Source organism: Canis lupus, chromosome 21 (genome assembly GCF_011100685.1).
Source record: "Canis lupus familiaris isolate Mischka breed German Shepherd chromosome 21, alternate assembly UU_Cfam_GSD_1.0, whole genome shotgun sequence".
NCBI classification, from domain to species: domain Eukaryota; kingdom Metazoa; phylum Chordata; class Mammalia; order Carnivora; family Canidae; genus Canis; species Canis lupus.
Genome location: NC_049242.1, coordinates 21,048,279 through 21,072,536, shown reverse-complemented (window position 1 = coordinate 21,072,536; position 24,258 = coordinate 21,048,279). Strand labels below are relative to the sequence as shown.

Sequence of the window (24,258 nt, the reverse complement as noted above, 5' to 3'; positions counted from 1 at the left end):
GTTTCAGGGTTTACTGCACTTTGTATATAGTATTCTTTTTTAAAATACATTTTTATATCTAGTGTAGCTCCTATATTTTGGAGTTGTTTCAACTTTACTTCATAACTTATTTAACATCTTTTTCTTTTAATTTCAGAGTTCAGTTAAGTTCCTTATGTCCTCCCCTGAAATTGCTTCCCTATCATGGGGGCAAATGAAAGTACAAGGCTCTACTAGAACTTATAAGGACTGCAAAGTGTGGCCAGGGGGAAGTCGGGCTTGGGATTGGAGAGAAACAGGAACTGAGGTAAGCTATTAGTGTTTGGTTGACATTGCATAAGGATGACCAAGTGATTTCCAACCTCCTAAGCCATGAGCAAGTGAAAAGTAACTATTCCTCCTCCCCTTTTGGAGTTTAATACACATACCATTAACTCACCATTTTAAACTATGCAATTCAAGGGTGGCTCAATTGGTTAGGTGTCTGCCTTCAGCTCAGATTATGATCCCATGGGGCTCCCTGCTCGGCAGGGAGTCTGCTTCTCCCTCCCCCTGTTCTTGTGTTCTCACTCTCTATCTCTCTTTCCCTCTCAATTAAATAAAATATTTAAATTAAATAAATAATTAAATAAAGTATGCAATTCAGTGGACTTTTTATTGGCATAAACTTGTGCAATAACTACTAGTGCTAATTCCAGAATATACTTACCAACCCAAAAGGAACCTCATAACCAGTAGCAGTCACTCCCCTTTCTTCCCTCCCCCTAACTCCTGCAACTACTAATCTACTTTTCTTTTATTAAGATTTTCTTTTTTTAAGTAATCTCTACACCAACATGGGGCTCGAACTCACAACTGTGAGATCAAGAGTTGCACATTCTTCTGATGGAGCCAGCCAGGCTCTCCTAATCTACTTTCTGTTGCTATAGATGTGCTTATTCTAGACTTTTCATATGAGTAGAATCATTCAGTTCTCTTAAGTATATACCTAGGATTGGAAATGCTAGTCATAGGACAACTTTATATTTAATCTTTTGAGGAACTACCAAATTATTTTCCAAAGCAAATATACTGTTTTACATTTTAGATTTTAGGAATTATGAAAGTTACAATTTTTCTAAATCTCTCCTCACAGTATTGATTTGTTTTGTTTTTATTATATCATCTTGGTGGGTGTGAATTGTTATCTCATTGTGGTTTGAACTGCATTTCCCTTACATTATACTTTTTCCAGGATTCTCATTGTGCCATGCCCAAGGTAGAGGTTAGGTGAAAGAAGAGAACCCATACCACTTGACTACATTCACTTAGGACTTAGTCTCAGCAGCAGACAGCTGGGGGCAGGATGAGAAACACTTAAATCCTTTCTCCCAGGAACAAAGCTTTCCAGATGGCAGCAGAAAAGGGAAATAGTTCTGTGTTCTTGGCTGCACCAGTCTGGAGTGGAGTCTCCACCTCACTAAGCTGGGAACAGGAATAGGGGAAGGCAGGTAGCAGTCTTCCTGAAAAATCTGATACTCACCTTTCCTACCAAATATTTATAGATTTTCCTAAAGAGATGTTTTTTCGGGATCCCTGGGTGGCGCAGTGGTTTGGCTCCTGCCTTTGGCCCAGGGCGCGATCCTGGAGACCCGGGATCGAATCCCATATCGGGCTCCCGGTGCATGGAGCCTGCTTCTCCCTCTGCCTGTGTCTCTGCCTCTCTCTCTCTCTCTCTCTCTCTCTCTCTGACTATCATAAATAAATAAGTTTAAAAAAAATTTTTTTAAAAAGAGATGTTTTTTCATTTGCTGTTTGTTCTTAGGATGATTTCCAAAGGCTTTGAGTGGTTTTCTCTTTTCCATTTTTTTTTTATTGAGGAGGGGTTTTTTTATTTTCACTTTGGGGCATCTGGGTGACTCAGCATCTGCCTTTGGTTCAAGTCATGATCCCGGGTTCCTGTAATCCAGTCCCACATTGGGCTCCCTGCTCAGTGGGGAATCTGCTTCTCCCTCTGTCCCTCCTCTCCTACAGTCATGCTCTCTCTCTTTCTCAAATAAATAAATAAAATCTTCAAAAAATAATAGTAATAATTTTCATTTTGGAGAAGGTAATGGAGCTCTTCGTGCCATAATGATGGAAGTTGATCCTTCAGTTTTGAAAGATAATTTTGCCTAGTACATAATTCTTGATTAAAAGTCTTTTTCTGGGCATTTGGTGGAATGAACACTGGGTGTTATACTATATGTTGGCAGATTGAATTTAAATAAAATTTTAAAAAAAGATCTGCTAAAATAAAAAAAAATTTTAAATAAGTCTTTTTCTTGGGGTGCCTGGGTGGCTCAGTTGGTTATCGTCTACCTTCAACTCGGGTCATGATCCCTAGATCCTGGAATCGAGCCCTAACTCAGGCTCTCTGCTCAGCAGGGAGCCTGCTTCTCCCACTCCCTCTGCCTGCCGCTTCACCTGCTTGCTTTCTCGCTCTCTCTCTCTCATTCTCTGTCAAATAAGTAAAATCTTTTTTAAAAAATTAAAAAAAAATAAAAGTCTTTTTCTTTAAGCACTTTGAATATGTCATCTCACTTTTTTGGCTTCATTGGTTACTAATGAGAAGTCAACTGTTAAAGGTTCCTTAGACTTGACAAGTCATTTCTCTCCTACTGCTTTCAAAATTCTTTGTCTTAAAAAAAAAAAAATTCTTAGTCTTTTGCTTTTGACAGTTTCACTGTGATGTGTCTACATATGAATCACTTTGAATTTATCCTACCTGGAATATATTGAACTTTGTGGGTGTGTACATTGTTTTTCATCAAATTTGGGGAATTTTCAACTATTCTTCAAATATCCTTTCTGCTTCTTCTGTCTCTCCTCTCCTGTAATACCCATTATGAGTATATTGTTATTTTAAATATAACAGGTGTCTGAGGCTTCATTCATTTTCTTCATTCTTTTTCCCTTTTTCTCAAATTGGATAATCTCAATTCATGTATTTTTCAGTTTTGCTGATTCTAACCCACTTTTGAGCCTTTTTAGTGAAATTTTCACTTTGGTTATTATACTTTTCAACTCCAGCATTTCTATTTTGTGTTTAAAAATAATTTCTATCCCTTTATTGATATTCTCTATTTTTTAAGGTATTGTCCTCATACTTTCCTCTAGTTCTATGAATACAGTTTCCTGAAATATGACTAGACAGATTTTTCTTTATATCCCTAGAACCAGTAGGTTTTCCAGTGTTTGCCAAGGGGCTTTGAATGTAATTTGGGGTATGTAGTCAACAGTCAGCCAGGCAGTTTAAAATTCTATTTCTTGCTTATGCAGGGTCTCAAGGTTAGCCAGAGTGGTGAGCCTAGGGCCTTCTCATGTCATTCCTGAACATGTGCACAGCCTTGGACATGTGTATTGTCATTTCAATACCAACATTCATATCAGAGCTTTTCAAAGCCTGGACATCTCATTTCATAGTTTTCTCTTTTAAGTCTTTTGGTTGACCTCGTTTGTCCTATTGTCTAACACACCAGGCATTGTTAAACATTTGTCTCTGACAGTTTTGGAGAAACTTCTTTGAGGGGAAAAAGAGGTTTACGCTGGCAAACTCTTAAGTCAGATCAAATAAAGACAGCCTATGAGTGGGGTTGTCCAGAGAACCATCAGACAGGTCAAATATTGACAATTCTCTGGGATTGGAGATTTGAGGGAATTTTAATCCATTCTTCCATTTTGTGTGATTTCTAGGCTGGTAGTTTTCACTGTGATTATGGGTCCTTGCTTTTCAAGACTACAACGGAACTGGGGATGGAGTAGATTGGAATAGGGCAAGTTAAAATTGCACAAAGCTCATTTTTCAGCAATCCTTTTTAAAAAAAACTTTTTAAATACACCCTGAATTGCTGGAAATCTTTGTTAACTTCCAGAGAACAGAGAAAGTTTATTTTTTACATTTCTGCCGTTATTCTTACTGCTTTTATGAAGAAGAGGATTTTCAGAGGTTCTTCACAACATTTTCTCTGATATCACTTAGAAATAACTTTTGGATTCATACTTATGCAATGGTATACTGGACATTGCTTTCACTGGCTTGTGAGAATTGATCTTATTTATTTTTATTTTTATTTATTTTAATTTTTTAATTTTTTTTTTAAGAATTGATTTTTAATTCTTGAGGAATTTTGTAAGCCAGTTTTTAAACACAGCCATTATCAAAAACTAAACTATATAAACTTACTTAAATAAATCATTTAAGATATAGGTAATATATATTTAAAATTAATTATTCCTAATTATTTCACTACATTCTATGCTCTTGAAATATTTATATCCACTGTTATCTGTATGGTGAAAATACTAGATATGTGCTACTGTACATCTCTTATTAACTCTGCATTCACTGATGTTACATTTGGTATCTTAAACATGGTGAAACTGTTTACATCACAAAAATTGTAGAACACTATATATTGGGGCTACTTTTTTTTGTCTTTGTAACTTTATGGCTTTAAAAAATTATGGCTTTAAAAATTTTATTATTAAACATAATAATTGTAATTCATTGCAAATTATAAAGAATAATAGATCTGTATTCCAACTTTAAAAATAAAATCTTTGAAGTTTGATCTCTTTTTCTCCACCTTTATCAGTATCCTGAATTTCCTTATATTTTTCAAATATCTATCTGTATCTACAACCCATATTTTGTATTGTTCTTCATGCTCAAATTTTTATATTAATGGTAACATCTGTTGTCCACTTTTTTATGTTATATTGAGATTTTATTCCACTTTTGTCTCTTTTTTGGGAAGCTGTACATTTTATTTCTATTGCTTAGTGGTTATCTTTAAAGTTGTACTATATTAGGTTGAACCATACGAGACTGACAATATTTTATAAGTAAAGAGTTAAATTTAGGAATTTCATGTACTTCATCCTAATAAAATCTTAAAGTCTAAAATTAATTATCTTTACCTCAGTACACTTTCCTCTCATAGTTCCCTTCTATCTTACACGTTATTGTTATCCAATAAATTAGTTCCTTTAAAAGTAGATTATTTTCTGGGCAGCCCGGGTGGCTCAGAGGTTCAGCATCACCTTCAGCCCAAGGTGTGATCTTGGAGACCCCGGATCGAGTCCCACATCAGGCTCCCTGCATGGAGCCTGCTTCTCTCTCTGCCTCTCTCTCTCTGTCTCTCATGAATAAATAAAATCTTTAAAAAATAAATAAAATAAAAGACTAGAAGAATGAGGGGCCACATCTGCCTTCAGCTCAGATCATGATCCTGGAGTCAAGCCTTACATTGGGCTCCCTGTTCAGTGGGGAGTCTGCTTTTCCTTCTGCCCCTCACCTTGCTCGTCCTCCCTGTCTCTCACTCTCTCAAATAAATTAACAAAATATTTTAAGAAAATTTAAAAAAAAAGACTAAGAATAGTAAATACCCCAGTGTTAATTCATTTTTTTTTAAGATTTATTTATTTATTTATTCATGATAGACAGAGAGAGAGAGACAAACACAGGAGGAGGGAGAAGCAGGCTTCATGCCAGGAGCCCGATATGGGACTCAATCCCAGGACTCCAGGATCGCGCTCTGGGCCAAAGACAGGCGCTAAACCGCTGAGCCACTGGGATCCCCCCCAGTGTTACTTCAGTATTAGTTGGCCATTTTGATTTTCAACGATCTCTTCATGTTTGGCCTCTGAGAATTTCCCTTAACCTTTGAAAGCTCAGCTAAGCATTTCAGGGGATGTTTATTTTTATCCAGCAGTTGTAGACATTTTGTTTAAAGAAACTTGTCGGGATCCCTGGGTGGCGCAGCGGTTCGGCGCCTGCCTTTGGCCCAGGGAGCAATCCTGGAGACCCGGGATCGAATCCCACGTCGGGCTCCCGGTGCATGGAGCCTGCTTCTCCCTCTGCCTGTGTCTCTGCCTCTCTCTCTCTCTCTCTGTGTGTGTGACTATCATAAATAAATAAAAATTAAAAAAAAAAATAAACTTCTCAAATTTTATAGTTTATCACATTATAAACAATCACACCTACATAATCTGCATAGTACAGTCATACCTGCATAATTGGACTCCACAGAAAAAGAGAACTCCAGCTCATGCTCTCTATTCATGCCTCAGTTTTGAACCACATACACTGATTGTTTTGGTCCAGACATCTAGTATGGTTGAGAGAATGCAGAAATGAGTTTACATTTTTTTTTTTTTAGAGTTTTTTTAATTCTATTTTTTCTTTTTTTTTTCTTTTTTTTATTTAATTTTTTATTAAATTTAATTTAATTTTAATTTTATTTATTTTAATTTAATTTTTTATTTAATTTTTTTTATTTAATTTAATTTTTAAGGAGGTACCATTGATGATAATTGGAAAATAGTAAAGAGTTGCCATAAGTTTAGTTTTTATCTTTTAAGTTTAATTTGCCAGTAGGATAAACAAAAGGAGGTATTCTAGAACTAGTTAAAGGGATAAGAGCTGGGAAAGATAAGAGGAAAAGCTGAGGTATTGATCTAGAGCTCATCTGTATAGAGGCAAAAGAACATGGAATGAAAGCCTTGGAGTCCCCATTGATATAATGGAGACAGTAACATTTCCTACCTCACAGAGTTGGTCTAAGGATTAATGTAGTGTGCTAGATATGGTGTAGGCACTCGATAAATGAATTTGTTACAGTTAAATCAGTAGTAGTGTGTGTGGAAATGAGACTCCTGAAAACTATTAAGAAGTTGAAATTGACAGGATAGGGTGATTTATTAGATTTAGCAGGTGAGGGAGATTTCTATCATGGATACATGGGTACATGGTGATGCTGTTCATTGAGATTGGGTATATTGGAGCAGGACTGTGTTTGTGTTTGGGGCAAAGACTGAGTAGGGATAATGGAGTATGTTGAACCTGAATTTATAATACGGCCTCTAGATAAAGATATGTAGTAGACATTTAGATTCATAGGTCCTGGCACTGTCACATTTTGGCTAGGTAACCTTAAACAAGTTATTTAGCCTCTCAGTGCCTTAATTCAATCATCTATAAAAGGAGAATAATAATGCCTGTTTGTCATAAGTTGATGTAAGAGTATGGCATGGGTTGGGAAGAATAGATTTTTTAAATGTATGCAATTTGCCTTCATGCAAATTCATTCTTTTCTTTCAGCCAGTATTTCTCAGTGTCATTCATGAATCTCTTGCATCACAATCACCTAGAGTGCTTATTTAAAATGCATGTTCTTTATCTCCCTCATTCTCTCCACCTACTGAATAAGAATCTCTTGGGGGTGGGACCTGGAAAATAATATACTTCATGGGGTTGCTCTGAATACTAAATATGTTCATCTTTGTAAAGCCTCTACCATTGTGCCTTTTACATAGTACATACTTGATTTTTTTTAATGATTCAGTTCCAAAATTTCCTTTCAATTATACCTCCTATATTTTGTAACATACACCTGAAGACCTAGTTACTCCATACCAAATACATATTCCCTTACAAACTTACAGAGGAATGAAAGATCATTTGCTTGGAATGACCTGCTTCCCTTTATACCTGATGAAATCTTATATATCCTTCAATTCTTCACATTTGTATTATCTCCTCTACCAAGCACTTCTTAATAATCCTTGTGAGAATGAGCTGCTCTCTTCTCAGTACTTCTGTAACACTTTGTGCCTCTATTATAGCACTTTGTGCAGTCTGCCTATGTTATAATGAGTGTGTATTTATCTGTTTCCTTCATTAAATGGTGAACTCCGGGATCCCTGGGTGGCGCAGCGGTTTAGCGCCTGCCTTTGGCCCAGGGCGCGATCCTGGAGACCCGGGATCGAGTCCCACATCGGGCTCCCGGTGCATGGAGCCTGCTTCTCCCTCTGCCTGTGTCTCTGCCTCTCTCGCTCTCTCTGTGTGACTATCATAAATAAATAAAAATTAAAAAAAAAAATAAAATAAAAAATAAATGGTGAACTCCCTAATGGCAAGAACTATGCATTTTAGCACTGTACCGGTAAGTGGGATCTCAATAAATGTTTGCTGCATTTAATTTGCCATTATAGATATCATTAAACATTTCTTTTTTATTCTTTGTGACATTCTCTCTGAGAAATCATGTTGTGATTCCATTTATTTATTTATTTTTTTTTTATTTATTTGAGAGACAGCATGAGGAGAAAAAGGGCCAGGGCCAGGGAGAGCGAGAGTGGGAGGGAGAAGAACAAGCAGACTCTGTGCTGAGTGAGGAGCTCCATTTGGGGCTCAATCCCATGACCATGAGATCACCACCTGAGCCAAAACCAAGAGTCAGATGCTTAATTGAGTGAGCCACCCAGGCATCCCACTTTGTGATTCCTTTTTAATTAGTTTAAAATAAGATTTTTGGGGTGCCTGGGTGGTGCAGTCAGTTGAGTGTTGGATTCATGGCTTTGGCTTGGGTTGTGATCTCAGGATTGTATAATCAAGCACTGCTTTGGGCTCCAGGCTTGGTGCAGAATCTGTTTGGGATTCTCTCTCCTTCTTCATCCCCCTCCCCTTTGTGCTCTCTCTCTCTCTTTTTAAAATAAATAAGTACATATTAAAAAATAAATCCATAAATAAATAAAAGGAGCAGATTTTATCGTGATTACATAATGGAGATATCAAGAAAATCTATCGTCTTCAATAGTGTCCTTAAAATAACAATACTAGCTTCCCCCCCCCTCCCCCCCGCTATGGGTTTGCCGCCAGAACACAGGTGCTGTGAAAACCACCGCTAAACCTAAACCAAAATAGGAAAGGAAACAACAAGACTCACATCAATATGATCATCATTGGACACTAGATTCAGGCAAGTCTACCACTAATGGTCATCTGATCTACAAGTGTGGTGGGAATGACAAAAGAACTATCAAAAAATTTGAGAAGGAGGCTGCTGAGATGGGAATGGGCTCCTTCAAGTATGCCTGGGTCTTAGATAAACTGAAAGCTGAACATGAACATGGTATCACTATTGATATCTCCCTGTGGAAATTCGAGACCAAGTATTACGTGACCATGATTGATGCTGCAGGACACAGAAACCTTATCAAAAACATGATTACAGGCACATCTCAGGCTGACTGTGCTGTCCTGATTGTTGATGCTGGTGTTGGTGAATTTATTTTTTAAGATTTTATTTATTTATTAAAAAAAAAAAAAGATTTTATTTATTTATTCATGAGAGACACAAAGAGAGACACACACACACACACACACAGGCAGAGGGAGAAGCAGACTCCATGCAGGGAGCCTGATGTGGAACTCGATCCCGGGACTCCAGAATCACGCCCTGGGCCGAAGGCGGGTGCTAAACCGCTGAGCTACCCAGGGATCCCCGGTGTTGGTGAATTTGAAGCAGGTATCTCCAAGAATGGGCAGACCCATGAGCATGCTCTTTTGGCTTACACACTGGGTGTAAAACAACTAATTGTTGGTGTTAACAAAATGGATTCCACTAAGCCACACTATAGCCAGAAGAGATATGAGGAAATTGTTAAGGAAGTCAGCACCTACATTACGAAAATTGGCTACAACCCTGACACAGTAGCATTCATGCCAATCTCAGGTTGGAATGGTGACAATATACTTGAACCAAGTGCTAACATGCCTTGGTTCAAGGGATGGAAAGTCACCTGTAAAGATGGGAATGCCAATGGAACCACACTGCTTGAAGTTCTAGATTGCATTCTGCCACCGTGTCCAACTGATAAGCCCTTGCATCTGCCTCCAGGATGTTTACAAAATTAGTGGTATTGGTATTGTCTCTGTGGGCCGAGTAGAGACTGGTATTCTTAAGCCTGGCATGGTAGTCACCTTTGCTCTGGTCAGTGTTACAACTGAAGTAAAGTCTGTTGAAATGCACCATGAAGCTTTGAGTGAGGCTCTTCCTGGGGATGATGTGGGCTTAAATGTCAAGAATGTATCTGTCAGAAAAAAAAAATGTATCTGTCAAAGATGTTCATCATGGCAATGTGGCTGGTGACAGCAAAAATGACCCACCAATGGAAGCAGCTGGCTTCACACTTCAGGTTATTATCCTGAACCATCCAGGCCAAATCAGTGCTGGATATGCACCTGTGCTGGATTGTCACACAGCTCACATTGCTTGCAAGTTTCGTGGACTGAAGGAGAAGATAAATCATCATCCTGGAAAAAAGCTGGAAGATGGTCCCAGGTTCTTGAAATCTGGTGATGTTACCGTTGTTGATATGGTTCCTGGCAAATCAATGTGTTGAGAGCTTCTCAGACTATCCTCCTCTGGGCCGTTTTGCTGTTCATGACATGAGACAGATGGTTGCTGTGGGTGTCATCAAACTAGTGGACAAGAAGGCAGCTGGAGGTGGCAAGGTCACTAAGTCTGCCCAGAAAGCTCAGAAGGCTAAATGAGTATTATCCCCAATACCTGCCACCCCAGTCTTAATCATTGGTGGAAGAACAGTCTCAGAACTGCATGTGTCAATTGGCCATTTAAGTTTAATAGTAAAAAAAAAAGTTTAATAGTAAAGGACTGGTTAATGATAACAATGCATCATAAAACCTTCAGAAGGAAAGGAGAATGTTTTGTGGACCATTTGGCTTTTTGTGTGTTTGTGTTTGTGTGTATATGTGGCAGTTTTTAGTTATTAGTTTTTAAAATCAGTACTTTCTAATGGAAACAACTTGATCAAAAATCTGTCACAGAATTTTGAGAACCATTAAAACAAAAGTTTAATGAGAATAAAAAAATACTAAATACTATTATTAAATAATACCAAATACTACTACCTCCTCCCAAATCTCTACCAATCATTAAACAACAACTATGTCCGTAGTCAAATACAGCTTTTCTGGGATCACACAGCTAATAATTTGAACCTGAGTCCTACTCTAAAGCCCATACTTTACTACTTTTTTTTTTTTTTTTTTTTTTTAAAGAGAAGAAGAGCCTTTTTATTTTTTTTTATTTTATTTTTTTTTAATTTTTATTTATGATAGTCACACACAGAGAGAGAGAGGCAGAGACACAGGCAGAGGGAGAAGCAGGCTCCATGCACCGGGAGCCCGACGTGGGATTCGATCCCGGGTCTCCAGGATCACTCCCTGGGCCAAAGGCAGGCGCCAAACCGCTGCGCCACCCAGGGATCCCCATACTTTACTACTGTTTCATACTGTCCTTGCTCATTTCTATCCTAATGCAGTAATTGTCTTATTGGAGAAGACTTTTCTATGTCGAAACATACATAGGTCATTCATTTATATATCCTTCTGATAGGGTGAAAGGAGACAAGAAGGAAGATAAAATACAAATTTAAAATTAAAAGAAAGCCAACTGGGCAGCCCCCGTGGCACAGCGGTTTAGTGCTGCCTGCAGCCCAGGGCATGATCCTGGAGACCCTGGATTGAGTCCCACGTCAGGCTCTCTGCATGGAGCCTGCTCCTCCCTCTGCCTGTGTCTCTGCCTCTCTCTCTCTCTCTCTCTTTGTCTCTATGAATAAATAAATAAATAATATTTTAAAAAATAAAAATAATAAAAAAAATTAAAGAAAGCCAACCTGGGGTGCCTGAGTGGCTTAATCCATTAAGCTTCCAACTCTTGGTTTCAGCTCAGGTCATGATCTCAGGTCATGAGATTGAGCTTCATATCAGGCTCTGCACTCCATGTGGAGTCTACTTGTCCTTCTCCCTCCCCCTCTGTCGCTTCGTCCTTCTAAGAAAGGAAGGAAGGAAGGAAGGAAGGAAGGAAGGAAGGAAGGAAGGAAGGAAGGAAGGAAGGAAGGAAGGAATCTTAAATTTATATATATATATATATATATATATATATATATATATATATATATATATATCTTTAAAAAAATGAAAAGGAAAGTCAAACCAATTCCCCAAAGAGAACTAAAGGAAATGTGGAAACTTTAACTTTTAATTTTGAAAAATATTTAACCTACACAACACCTATACGAATAGCACAATAAATTCCCATGCACCCTTAATCTAAATCCTCAAGTTATTAACAATTACCTTATTTTTTCTTTAAACACACACGCGCGTGCGCGAAAACACACTTCCCCCACCCCCAAATCATTTGACAGTAAATGTCAGAAATCATATTTCAGCATTTCTTTCCTAAGAACACAAACATTCTCCTACATAGCTGCAATATCATTATAAATAAGATTATCTTTGGTAAAGTATTAGCTAATATAAAGTCTATCTTCAAATTTACCTAAAGCCCCAAAAATGTCTTCTGTAACTTTTGTTGATTTTGTGTTTTTATTTTTACAAATCATACAGGCAATAGTTATAAAGTAGAACATAGTTCTTAGAAAGTTGGAGAATTGACGAGACCAGAGGGTCTAGTGCTCAGGATAATGCTACCTAAGGAAAGATAGATGAGCTGAGCCATTCCTAACCCTTTCAGCTCTTGGGTTTGTTTAGTTTTGCTTTCGTTTTCCTGTTCACCTTGTAAATCTGGTTGACAACAGAAAGCCTATGTTGAACCTCTTTTTTTTTTTTCTTTTAATTTTGAAAAATTTCAAACCTACGTAACAAACTGGGAAAAAAAATAAAGAACAAGCACTTGTATATCATCAACCTACACTCATCAGTTGTTAACATTCTGCCATTTACTTTATTTGTCTTTCTCTGGCATACACACTACCCTGTCCCTCTCCCTTTTTTGATAATAATTTTTGCTGAATCATTTGAAAGTGAGTTATTGACATTGTGACACTTGATACTTCATATGAACTCTAAATATTGCAGCATGTGTCTACTGCAGCATGTATAAAACAAAGCCATTCTGCCAGACATATTCACAAAATTATACTCAAGAAACTCAGCATTGATACAATAGTAAATAACATCAACTCCATAGCCAAATTACAATAATTGTTCCAGTAAAATAATATATGTTTTATTTGACTTTCCTTGTCAATCCAAGATCCAGTCAAGCGTCATGCACTGCATTTTGTTGTCAGGTTATTTTGTTATTGTTGTTGTCATGTTTCTTTAGTCTGTTAATTGAACACTGGTTGCTCTCCATTTTTTCTCTTTGATGACATAGGTATTTTTGAAGTGTCCAGGCCAGTTGTTTTTGTAAAATAGTCTACAATTTAGATTTATCTGATTTTTTTTCTATCATGATTAGATCCAAGTTCATCATTTGGGGCATGAATACTTCATAGGTGGTTATGTCTTCAGTGCATCATATCTGGAGGCATGTAAAGTCAGTTTGCCCAGTTACCGATGAGGTTATGTTTGATCATGTGGTTAAGACAGTGGTAAAGGTGGGCAGCCCCAGTGGCTCAGGGGTTTAGCGTTGCCTTCAGCCCAGGGCCTGATTCTGGAGACCCAGGATCGAGTCCCACATCATGGAGCCTCCCTGCATGGATGGAGCTTGCTTCTCCCTCTGCCTGTGTCTCTGCCTCTCTCTCTCTCTCTCTCTCTCTGTGTGTGTCTCTTGTGAATAAATAAATAAAATCTCAAAAAAAAAAAAAAAAAAGGACAGTGGTAAAGGCACATTTTCCCATTTGTAATCAATAAGTAAGCTGTAGAGGGCAGCCCCAGTGGCGCAGTGGTTTAGTGCCACCTGCAGCCTGGGGTATGATCCTGGAAACCTGGGATCAAGTCCCATGTCGGGCTCCCAGCATGGAGCCTGCTTCTCCCTCTGCCTGTGTCTCTGCCTCTCTCTCTGTATCTCTATGAATAAATGAATAAAATCTTTAAAAAAAATCTTTAAAAAAAATAAGTAATCTGTAGAGTAATAATTTGAAACTTAATAATGTTCCCCAGCAACCTTTCCATCCAGTGGTTTTAGCAGTGACCACAGATCCTTGCCCAACTTCACTAAATTAGTGGTTGCAAAATGGTGATATTTCTATCATTCCTTCTACATTCATTAGCTGGATTCTTCTGTAAAGAAGAGCTTTCCTTTAGCCACTCCCACTATTTTTAGTATCACTATGGGTTTATGTCATCTTTTTTGATTTAATGTTTGCAATGTTCTGAATGTTGAAATCCTAACACCTAAAGATGGTGGTATGGGGGGGGGTGGTCTTTGGGTACTTAAGTCATGAGAGTGTAGCCCTCATGAATTTGATTAGTGCCTTAGAAAAGAGGCTGCAGAAAGATCCCTTCAACAACATGAGAATAGAGAAGGCACTAGCTATGAACCAGGAAGGACTTCACTAAAACTCAACCATGCTGGTGCCTTGATCTTAGATTTTTAGCCTCCAGAACTGTGAGAAATAAATTCCTATTGTTTATAAGCTACCCAGTTTGTGGCTTTTTGTTACAGCAGCTTAAACAGAATAAGGTAATGTTTTAACCCACTGCCATTTGTAATATTTTGAAGTTTAAATTATTCTAAATTTGGCCAGTGTTTTTTTGACATGTTCTCATCAGTTTTTTTGTTTCTTTGTTTGTTTGTTTGTTTGTTTGTTTCCCATCAGTTTTTTACCACTGCCTTGTTTTCTGGACATGTGAGGCCCCTCCAAACCTTAGATCCTATCACTTTAAGACTAATATGGTGGACTTGAATCTTATTCAGGGATTAAATTTTAAAGTTAGCATTTAAGGAATGCCTGAGTGGCTCAGTGGTTGAGCGTCTGCCTTTAGCTCAGGGCATGATCCCAGATTCCTGGGATCGAGTCTTGCATTAGGCTTCCCCCCGGGAGCCTGCTTCTCTCTCTGCCTGTGTCTGTCTGTGTGTCTCTCAGGAATAAATAAATAAAATCTTTAAAAAAATAAAATTAGTACTTAAGATGAAAATTGCTTATAGTCAAATCCTTCCAGAAGATTCCCTTAAGGTTAGAACACACATGTCATCTTCTATACAGGACCAGATAAAGTAGTTCCTTGCATTTAGGGTCCATGTTGTATGAAAAATGTATATTGCAGGTTTGAACACTAGCAACACACTTGGTGAGGCCAAAGATTCACACTGGAAGCAGCAACTATGGAATTGAGATAAAAGGAATAATATTTCTTTTTTTTTTAAGATTTTTTTAAATTTATTATTCATGAGAGATACAGAGAAAGAAAGAGAGGCAGAGACACAGGCAGAGGGAGAAGCAGGCTCCATGCAGGAAAGCCCGATGTGGGACTCGATCCCGGGTCTTCAGGATCAGGCCCTGCCTGGACCGAAGGTGGCACTAAACCACTGAGCCACCCGGGCTGCCCTAAAAGGAAAAATAGATGCATGGCTGCTATCTCATGTTTAGTCCATGGCATATACTCTTTGAGTAGAATTAGGCTGAATTACCCTCACTATTTAAATAGTCCTTGCTCTTTTTTTTCCCCTAAAAACATATAGTTAAATTCCCATAAGGTGAATGTCCCTATGGCTCCCTTATGTATATTCTGCATATTAGGCATAGTCCCTTGGGGTCCAGTGTATAGGTATATGTGTTCTACCCCAAATGATTCATCTAACCAGTCATGGTTTGGTTTAGTTTAATCCATGGGTCTATGGATTAGTTAGGTTAAAGACTAAGCTGTTGTTTGTAATAGAAATCATAAAATCTAGTGGCTTTATGAAGATAGAAATATATTTCTCTATTAGTGTGGCCTGCCTAAGGCAGAGACGGGGAGGACAGCTCCGGGGGTACTGCCAGGAGCCCATGTTTTGTTTGGTTTTTCTCTTTGTTGCTATGCCAGATTCTAGAGCACTTGAATGGTGGCTACTGGTTGTAGCCATGCTGGATTCTAACTTGAAAGGAAGATGAAAGAGAAGAAAAGATCACATTCAGTGTTTTGTTTTGTTTTGTTTTTTAAGATTTTAATTATTCATGAGAGAGAGAGAGAGAGAGGCAGAGGCAGAGAGAGAAGCAGGCTCCATGCAGGGAGCCCGACATGGGACTGGATCCCGGGTCCCCAGGATCAGGCCCTGGACTGAAGGCGGCGCTAAACCGCTGAGCCACCCAAGCTATCCCCACATTCAGTGTTTTAAGGCCCAAACCTAGATGTTGTATCATTTCTTCTACTTGTACTCCACTGAATTTTATATTGTTGATAGCATAGTCACATTGCCATAGCTAGCTTCAAGGGAGAACAGAAAATGGAGTCTCTAGTTGGGGAGCCATATGACCCAGAAAGGGGGCAGAATAGATTTTGAAAGAACAGCTAGCAGTCTGCCACTTGCCACTATGAGATGTGAGGGCAAGTTTGCCAATGAGCTTTTGGAAAATATTTCCACTCTTCTAAGCTAATAAGCATATTACTAGATCACATACCTGTTTTTAATATTTTGATCATTTTAGTTGCATAAAATCTGTTGTCTTTGTAGTTCTATATATTTTATATTTTGTGTTTTAAAATTATATTTTGAGAAGGAGGCTGTAGGTTTTCTCAGATTGGCAGTATGGCCTGTGTCACCAAAAACAAAACAAAAACAAAAGCAAAACACAAATGTGCCTCTGCCCTGGTAGAGACAGGAAGATCATTTAGGAGCTTCTTAATTCAGGCAAACGGTGATGAGAATGTGACTCAGGCAGTGTCCACCGGGGACAGATTTCAGAGATCCTTTAACCTTCACTCACAGCGTCTGCTTTTATCAGCAACACAGCCAGATAACAGCATTGCCACTAACCATTTATTTCAGCAGAAGGATACGCTTCCTTGAAAGTGTAATTTAGCAATGTTTTCTTTCAAATTTAACATCAAATAGGAGGCGGTGTCCCAGACATCCAAGATGCCACTCTTGTTCAGCTAGTATAATGGACATTATTATTAGCTGGACATTTTTACACAATTAATAGCTTTCTCCCAAGAAAAAACAGTAAGCTTTTACAACCTCACATGGTGTGACGGAAAGCCTCTTAAAGAAGAGGAACAGAATCAGACACTCATGCAGGGAAGAGAGCCTTAGTGGTTTGCCTCAAGGGATTGGAAGAAGCAGAGGAGGAGCTGGTGACAGGTTGAGGACACCTCAATAACAGGCTGATGCTCCAATCACAGGCCTGTGCACAAGGCTGTGAGTAATCACCCACCAATGCCTGGATCCACAGGCTTTTGCAGAGTTATCTTTCATTGCTCTGTACGTGACACCCTGGGCCTGCAGTATAGCACGCAGCAGCCAAATTTGTCACTCGAGTTCCATTGATCCAGCAACTCTGATTGGCTGTGGCTGTCTTCAGTCTCTGAATCTCCTGAGGATTATGGTTTTGCACTCTTACTGACCTTTCATTTGATTTTTGAGCAGTGGTCTTGTTTCTTTATACTAGAATGTGAGCTTTTAGAGTCTGGGAATCATGATGCTCCTCAAAGTAGATGCAGTTCTTTGTTAGATGAAGCAGTCTTTCAGTATTTCAGTTGAGTGCATTTACTTAAGGAAGGTGAAGTTCTCCAATCCTGATTTGTAGTTCTATTAAATATTTACCTTGGTCATAGCCCCCAGAAAAGTATTTTGAGTTCTGTATAGCATGACGGCAGCTCAGGGTGGTTCTAGAATTGATCACAGACCCGTTGAACTAAAAAGGCATCATTGAACAAATAAATGTATGTTTAACTGAGAATATGCTTCTATTTCCAGAGTTAGCTCTACACTTTCACTTCCATTAGCTACATAGGATAGATCCAATCATATCCTCACCAGCATTTGATATATCATAATGGTTTTAATATGCATTTCCATGGTGAGTGCCTTTTCATGTTCTTCATAGCTATCCATATATCTTCTTTGGTAAAGTGTATGTTCAAATATTTCACCTATTTTTAAAAGTTGGATTGTTTTTGTATTATGGTGTTTTGAGAGTTCTTCATATATTCTGATAAAATCCTTTGTTGGATATGTGATGTACAAATATCTTCTCCCAATCTTTAGATTTTTGTTTTATCTTAACCATGGTGAGAGAAAACATGCTATGGTTGAAGAACTGATAGAAGGCCGTGTATAATATAGAACACGAAGAAAGGGGTGCCTGGGTGGCTCAATCAGTTAAGTGTCTGCCTTCGGCTCAGATCATGATCCCAGGGTCCTAGGATCAAGCCCCACATCAGGCTCCCTGCTCAGTGAGGAGTCTGTTTTTCCCTGTGCCCCCACGCCCGTCCATGCACTCTCTCTCCCCGCCCCCCTCAAATAAATAAATAAAATCTAAAAAAAAAAAAAAAAAAGCATGAAGAAAGCAGTGAGACTGGAAAGGAAGGAAGCTGGGAACTTACATACCATGTTAAGGAGTTTGGCATTTATTGTAAGGGCACTAAAAAGCCACTGAATACTATTAAGTGGAAGGGTGACATGAATGAATTTATGTTTTTTTTTTTTTTTGAAATTATGTTTTAAAAAGATTCCTCTGGCTACAGTTTGAAGAATGGATAATTGGAAAGCTACATTGGTTTTATGGGGACCAATTAGAAAGTTACTACAATAGTCCAAACAAGAAGTAATGGCAGCATAAACCAGGGAACCAGGGTAGTGGCAGTGGAGATGGAGAGGATGGACAGATCCAATAGAAAATAAGAAAATAAATGTCTAACTAATGCCCGTTATATGCAGTCTTTTTTTTTTTTAGGATTTTATTTATTTATCCATGAGAGACACAGAGAGAGAGGCAGAGACACAGGCAGAGGGAGAAGCAGGCTCCATGCAAGGGGTCCAATATGGGACTTGAACCCCAGAACCTGGGATCATGCTCTGAGCCAAAGGCAGATGCTCAACCGCTGAGCCACCCAGGCATCCCTATATCCAGTCTTTGGGGGAAATTATATTTGATGTTTAGTTGTAGGTTTTTCTTAGATGTCTTTTACCTAAAAAAGATTCCCTTCTAGTTTAGTTTGCTGAGTTTTTTAAAATCATAAATACATTAGCTTGGTTAAATGCTTTTTTATGCATCAGTTGAGATGGATGTATATGATTTTTTCTTCTTTATGATGAACATTGATTTTTGAATGTTGAACCAACCTTGGATTTGTGAATGTTTTCTTGAGGATTTTCATTAAATGTTTAAAAGAGAATGCACCAAAGAAGTCCTATGTGCCTAGAATTTTTTCTGTGGAAAAGTTTTTTTTTTCTTTTTAAAGATTTTTCAAATTTATTCATGAGAGACACAGAGAGAGAGAGAGAGAGGCAGAGACCTGGGCAGAAGGAGAAGCGGACCCCCCTGTGGGGCGCCTGATGTAAGATTTGATGACAGTTGCAGCCCGGTGGCTCAGCGGTTTAGCGCCACCTTCAGCCCAGGGCGTGATCCTGGAAACCTGGGATCGAGTCCCATGTCGGGCTCCCTGCATGGAGCCTGCTTTTCCCTCTGCCTGTGTCTCTGCCTCTCTCTGTGTGTCTCTCATGAATAAATAAATAAATAAAAACTTAAAAAAAAAAAAAAAAGACTTGATGATAGGATCAAGGATCACTACCTGGATCACTACCCCCAGGATCACTACCTGACCAAAGGTAGTTGCTCAACCACTGAGCCACCTAGGCACCCTGGAAAGGTTTTAAATTATAAATTGAGGGGTGCCTGGGTGGCTCAATTGGTTAAGTGGCTGACTCTTGATTTCTGCTTAGATCATGTTCCCAGCATCCCAGCATGTTCCCAGCATCAAGCCCCACATCCATCCAGCTCCCTGCTCAGCAGTGAGTCAGTCTCTCTCTCCCTCCTCTTCCCTCCCCCTACTCACACACTCTTTCTCTCTCTCTCTAAAATAAATAAATCTTTTTAAGAAATAAATTACAGGGATCCCTGGGTGGCTTGGTGGCTAAAGCCCCTGCCTTCAGCTCAGGGCATGATCCTGGAGTCCTGGGATCGAGTCCCACATCGGGCTCCCTGCATTGGAGCCTGCTTTCCCTCTGCCTGTGTCTCTGCCTCTCTCTGTGTGTCTCTCATGAATAAATAAAATCTTTTTTTTTTTTTAAAGAAATTACAAATTCAATCTCTAACAGCTATAAGACTATTCAGATTTTCTATTTCTTACATATTTTTTATAAAATTGTATTGCTCAAGGAATTTGTCTATTTCATCTATCATGTTTATTAGTGTAAAGCTGTTCCCAGTATTTTTTCTTTCTAATATCTGTAGGATCTGTAGTGATATACCCTTCATTCTTAATATTTATGATTTGTGTCTTCTCTTTTTTTCTTGATCAGTCTTTCAAAGGTTTTTCAATTTTATTCATCTTTTTCAAAGAATCATTCCTTTGTCCTTTGGTTAAAAATACTTTCTGTTCAATTTCCAATTACTTTGTGGCTTTTCTAAATATAACATTGTAAACATTTAATTGTAAACAATTATATCTATTTTGTCAGGTGAAATTCTGTATTTCATTTCTTTGAAATTTACAATATATAAATGATGGGCTAGCCTTTAGTCTGTCTTAGTGAATGTTCCATGTACACTTGAAAATATATGTATTCTGTAGTTGTTGAGTGTAGTAACCCTAATGTCTATTAGGACAAATTGATAGTGTTGCTCAAATCTTCCATTTCCTTAATGACTTTTTGTCTATTTGTTCTATCAATTACTGAGGAAGAGCGTTGTTAACAAGATTTCCAGCTTATAGGGACACCTGGGTGGGTCAGCGGTTGAAGTCCTGTCTTCGGCTCAGGGCATGACCCAGAGTCCTAGGATTGAGTCCCACATTGGGCTCCCTGCAAGGAGCCTGCTTCTCTCTCTGCCTATGTCTCTGCTTCTTTCCGTGACTCTCATGAATAAATAAATAAAATCTTAAAAAAAAAATTTCTAGCTATGGTGGTGTTGTATACTTTTCCTCTTTATATTTTGCAGTTCTTTTACTAACACTATAAAGATTTGGAGTTGTTATATTTTTGTTGATGAATTGGCCCTTTAACCATTATGATATGATACTCTTTATCTATAGTAATACTTCTTTTTTTTTTTTATAGTAATACTTCTTGTCTTAAGGTCTACTTAATCTGATATTAATATAATCATACCTCGGGTTCCTGGGTGGCCCAGTTGGTTGGGCATCCAACTCTTGATTTCAGCTCAGGTCATGATCTTGGGCCCATGAGCTCGAGTCCCACATTGGGCTCTGCACTGGGTGTGGAGACTGCTAAAGATTCTCCCTCTCCCCCCTTTCTCTTAAAACACACACACACTAACATACCATCTTTCTTAGTGTATTCTTGTGTTTTATGTCTTTTTTCATCATTTTACTTTCAACTTGTGTCTTTAAAGACTGTGTGAGTAGTGTTTAGTTGGGTCTTGTTTTTTAATATGGAGAGTCTTTTCCTTAAACTATTTAGTCCAATGTTATTATGGATATAGCTATGTTTAAGAGTTTCTCTTGCTATTTGTTTTCTGTTTGACCTCATCTTTTTCATTTCTTCCTTTTTTGGGGGTTAATCAACTATTTTTTTAATACTCCATTCTGTATCTTCTATGGTTTGTTTTATTTTGTTTTGTTTTTTAGCTTATGTGTGTGTGAGAGAGAAAGAAAGAGAGAGATTGTTCTAGGGAAGATTTAGGTTCACACTTAAACTAAAAATTATTCTACCTGCAATGAGCCAGGTACTGTCCCAAGCACAATTCTATGTGGTCATTAGGCTTATTTCTTTCAAGTTTCAAGAAAATTGCTCCATGGGTTATAGTATTCTAATGAAGGACATTAAACTGGAAAGTTAAACATGTTTCAGTTCAAATCCCAGCTCCAATGTGTATATATTTTGTGAGCTTTAGTTTTCTTATCTATAAAATGAGAATGGATGTTTTATTTTTTTAAAATACTATTTATTCATGAGAGAGAGAGAGAGAGAGAGGCAGGCAGAGACACAAGCAGAGGGAGAAGCAGGCTCCATGCAGGGAGCCTGATGTGGGACTCGATCCCGGGGCTCCAGGATCAGGCCCTGGGCTGAAGGTGGCGCTAAACCACTGAGCCACCCGGGCTGCCGAGAATGGATGTTTTAGTGCTACTTTATAGGATCACTGTAGAGATCACATGGAATAATTTCTATAGATGTATTATGAAATCTGTTAACTCTAAACATGTTAAGATATTATTTCATGATTTAATGAAAAGACTAATTTAATCTCCTTATGCCTATATAAATTTCAATCCTATTTCCTCTATCATCTTTCTAAACTGAAAAACTCTTCTTTCTTTGATACATTTGTCTGTGATATTTTCAGCAGTTCTTTCCTTATGCCATCTCTATGATTAGAATGTACCTCTTCCACAACCACCGCATCAAGGCATACTTCTTTGTGCTCATACTTCAAGACCCATTAAAACAGCATGTCATTCTTGACAACTTCCCACTCATATTTATTCACTCACTCTTCTGAGATCCTCAACTCTGTTTTTTTTTAATATTTTATTTATTTATTTATTCATGAGAGACACAGACTGAGAGAGAGAGAGAGAGAGGCAGAGACACAGGCAGAGGGAGAAGCAGGCTCCATGCATGGAGCCTGATGTGGGACTCAATCCCGGGACTCCAGGATCACACCCTGGACCAAAGGCAGGCGCCAAACCGCTGAGCCACCCAGGGATCTCCTCAACTCTGTTTTATCTAATCCTATTGTAACTATTTTCACCCATTCATTGATCTTATCTGATTAAAGCTCCAGGTACTATTTGTTTCATCTCAGTATTTCCGGTGTTGAGTATAGAGCCTGGTGCAGAGTAAGTGTTCAGTAAACACCTCTTGACTGAATGAAAGGATAGAGCTTGACAAATCAGGCAGGGAGGGCTTTTTGTCTCTGAGCCTCAGTGCTGAGTGTCATCCCCATGCAGATAGGTAATAGGTGGAGCCCAGTAGTCGGGCTGGTATTTACCAAACTCCCACTTTCCCATTTGCTAAAGTGGAAGTAACTCAAAAGCCACTATCCTTTAGTGTTGGATTAATGTCTTTAAACACTTTACCTTTAATATCCCTGGGAGAATCTGGGAAGACTTTATGGAATGATACGTTTTAAAGCATCAACAGAAGTTTTTTTGAGTAAAGTGGGAAAGGAGCTCAGTAAAAGGTGGATTCTTCTTTTTTTTTTTTTAACATTTATTTATTTATTTATTTATTTATTTATTCATTCATTCATTCAAGACACACACAGAGAGAGAGAGAGAGAGACAGAGAGACAGAGAGACAGAGACATAGGCAGATGGAGAAGCAGGCTCCATGCAGGGAGCCAGATGTGGGACTCGAGCCTGAGTCTCCAGGATCACACACCCTGGGCTGAAGGTGGTGCTAAACCGCCAAGCCACCTGGGCTGCCCCAAAAGGTGGATTCTTATGAAATCTCTCCACAGTCCAAGTTTTGGCTTGGTGTACAAGTGTTTTCTTCTCCCACCCTATCTCTTTCCACTCTCTCACCTGTTACACTCCAGTCATACTGAACTACCTTTAGTTCTCCAGGTGTTTCTTTCCTTTGAGCCTTTGTACATGCTATTTCCCCTGTATTTGGAGTGCTTTGTTCCACCGATTTCCTTTAACCTGGCTAATTCCTGTTTGTCCTTCAGGTCTCAGTTTACATCTCAGCTTACCTCCTCTGGGATGCCTTCCCTGACCACTTGCCCCAACCCTCTAGGTCTGAATTAGGTGCTCTTTCTATGTGTTCTCACAACACCCGGAACTAATGTCCTTGTAGCACTTGTAAAACTATTGACATTTCCTTTTAGTCTCCTGTATTTTTCACTAGACTTGGCATTCCTTTTTTTTTTTAAGATTTTATTCATTCATGAGAGACACAGTGGGAGAGGCAGAGTCACAGGCAGAGGGAGAAGCAGGCTCCATGCAGGGAGCTTGATGTGGGACTCAATCCCTGGACTCCAGGATCACACTCTTAGCTGAAGGCAGACGCTCAACCGCTGAGCCACCCAGGCGTCCCAGACTTGGCATTCCTTAAGGCATTGGATCTTCTATTATTCCCAGGGCCCTGAAGGATGCTTGGCACAGAGTAAACCTCAGTAAACACTTTCTTAATGAATTAATAGGTGAATGAATGAATCCTCCAAGAATGCCAATTACAAAGGTTCAAAGAAGAGGTAGCTGGTATACTCTCTCTTTCCACATTCAGCATTCTCCTGGTGTGCAGCCTGCAGATGTGGAAGAAGTTGTCAAGAAGGGTGTGCAGACCCTTGTGATTGGCCGAGGGATGAGTGAGGCCTTGAAGGTAGGTATCGGTGAGCACAGCCTTCCTGAGGACAGTTGGTGACCTCTTGGACCTTTACCTTAGAAATATGTCCTTCTTGGGAGCTCATCTCAATATATCACGCATCCTCATTTTGTTGAGCCAGTGGATGGCCCAGGATAAAATAAAGGATGTTAGTAATCTTCATCTGGGTTGGATGCTCCAGTCTCTACCTAACCCTGGGCCTGTGCTGTTTTGCCTGGAATTCTCAACCTCTACAGCTGTCAGTATTTGGTTCTTTAGATTTTCA

The 24,258-nt window shown here is 38.8% G+C and overlaps 1 protein-coding gene across 4 annotated transcripts in view; it reads left to right on the top strand.

Annotated features, from left to right (window-relative positions):
* The window catches only part of AAMDC (adipogenesis associated Mth938 domain containing), a 36,991-nt gene that overhangs the window by 10,915 nt on the left and 1,818 nt on the right, over positions 1–24,258 (top strand). For all 4 annotated transcript variants that reach the window (XM_038568512.1, XM_038568514.1, XM_038568513.1 and 1 more), the window contains 2 exons: positions 137–286; positions 23,895–23,990. In XM_038568512.1, coding sequence (XP_038424440.1) covers positions 137–286; positions 23,895–23,990 — 246 coding nt within the window. The remainder of the gene's footprint in view (positions 1–136; positions 287–23,894; positions 23,991–24,258) is intronic.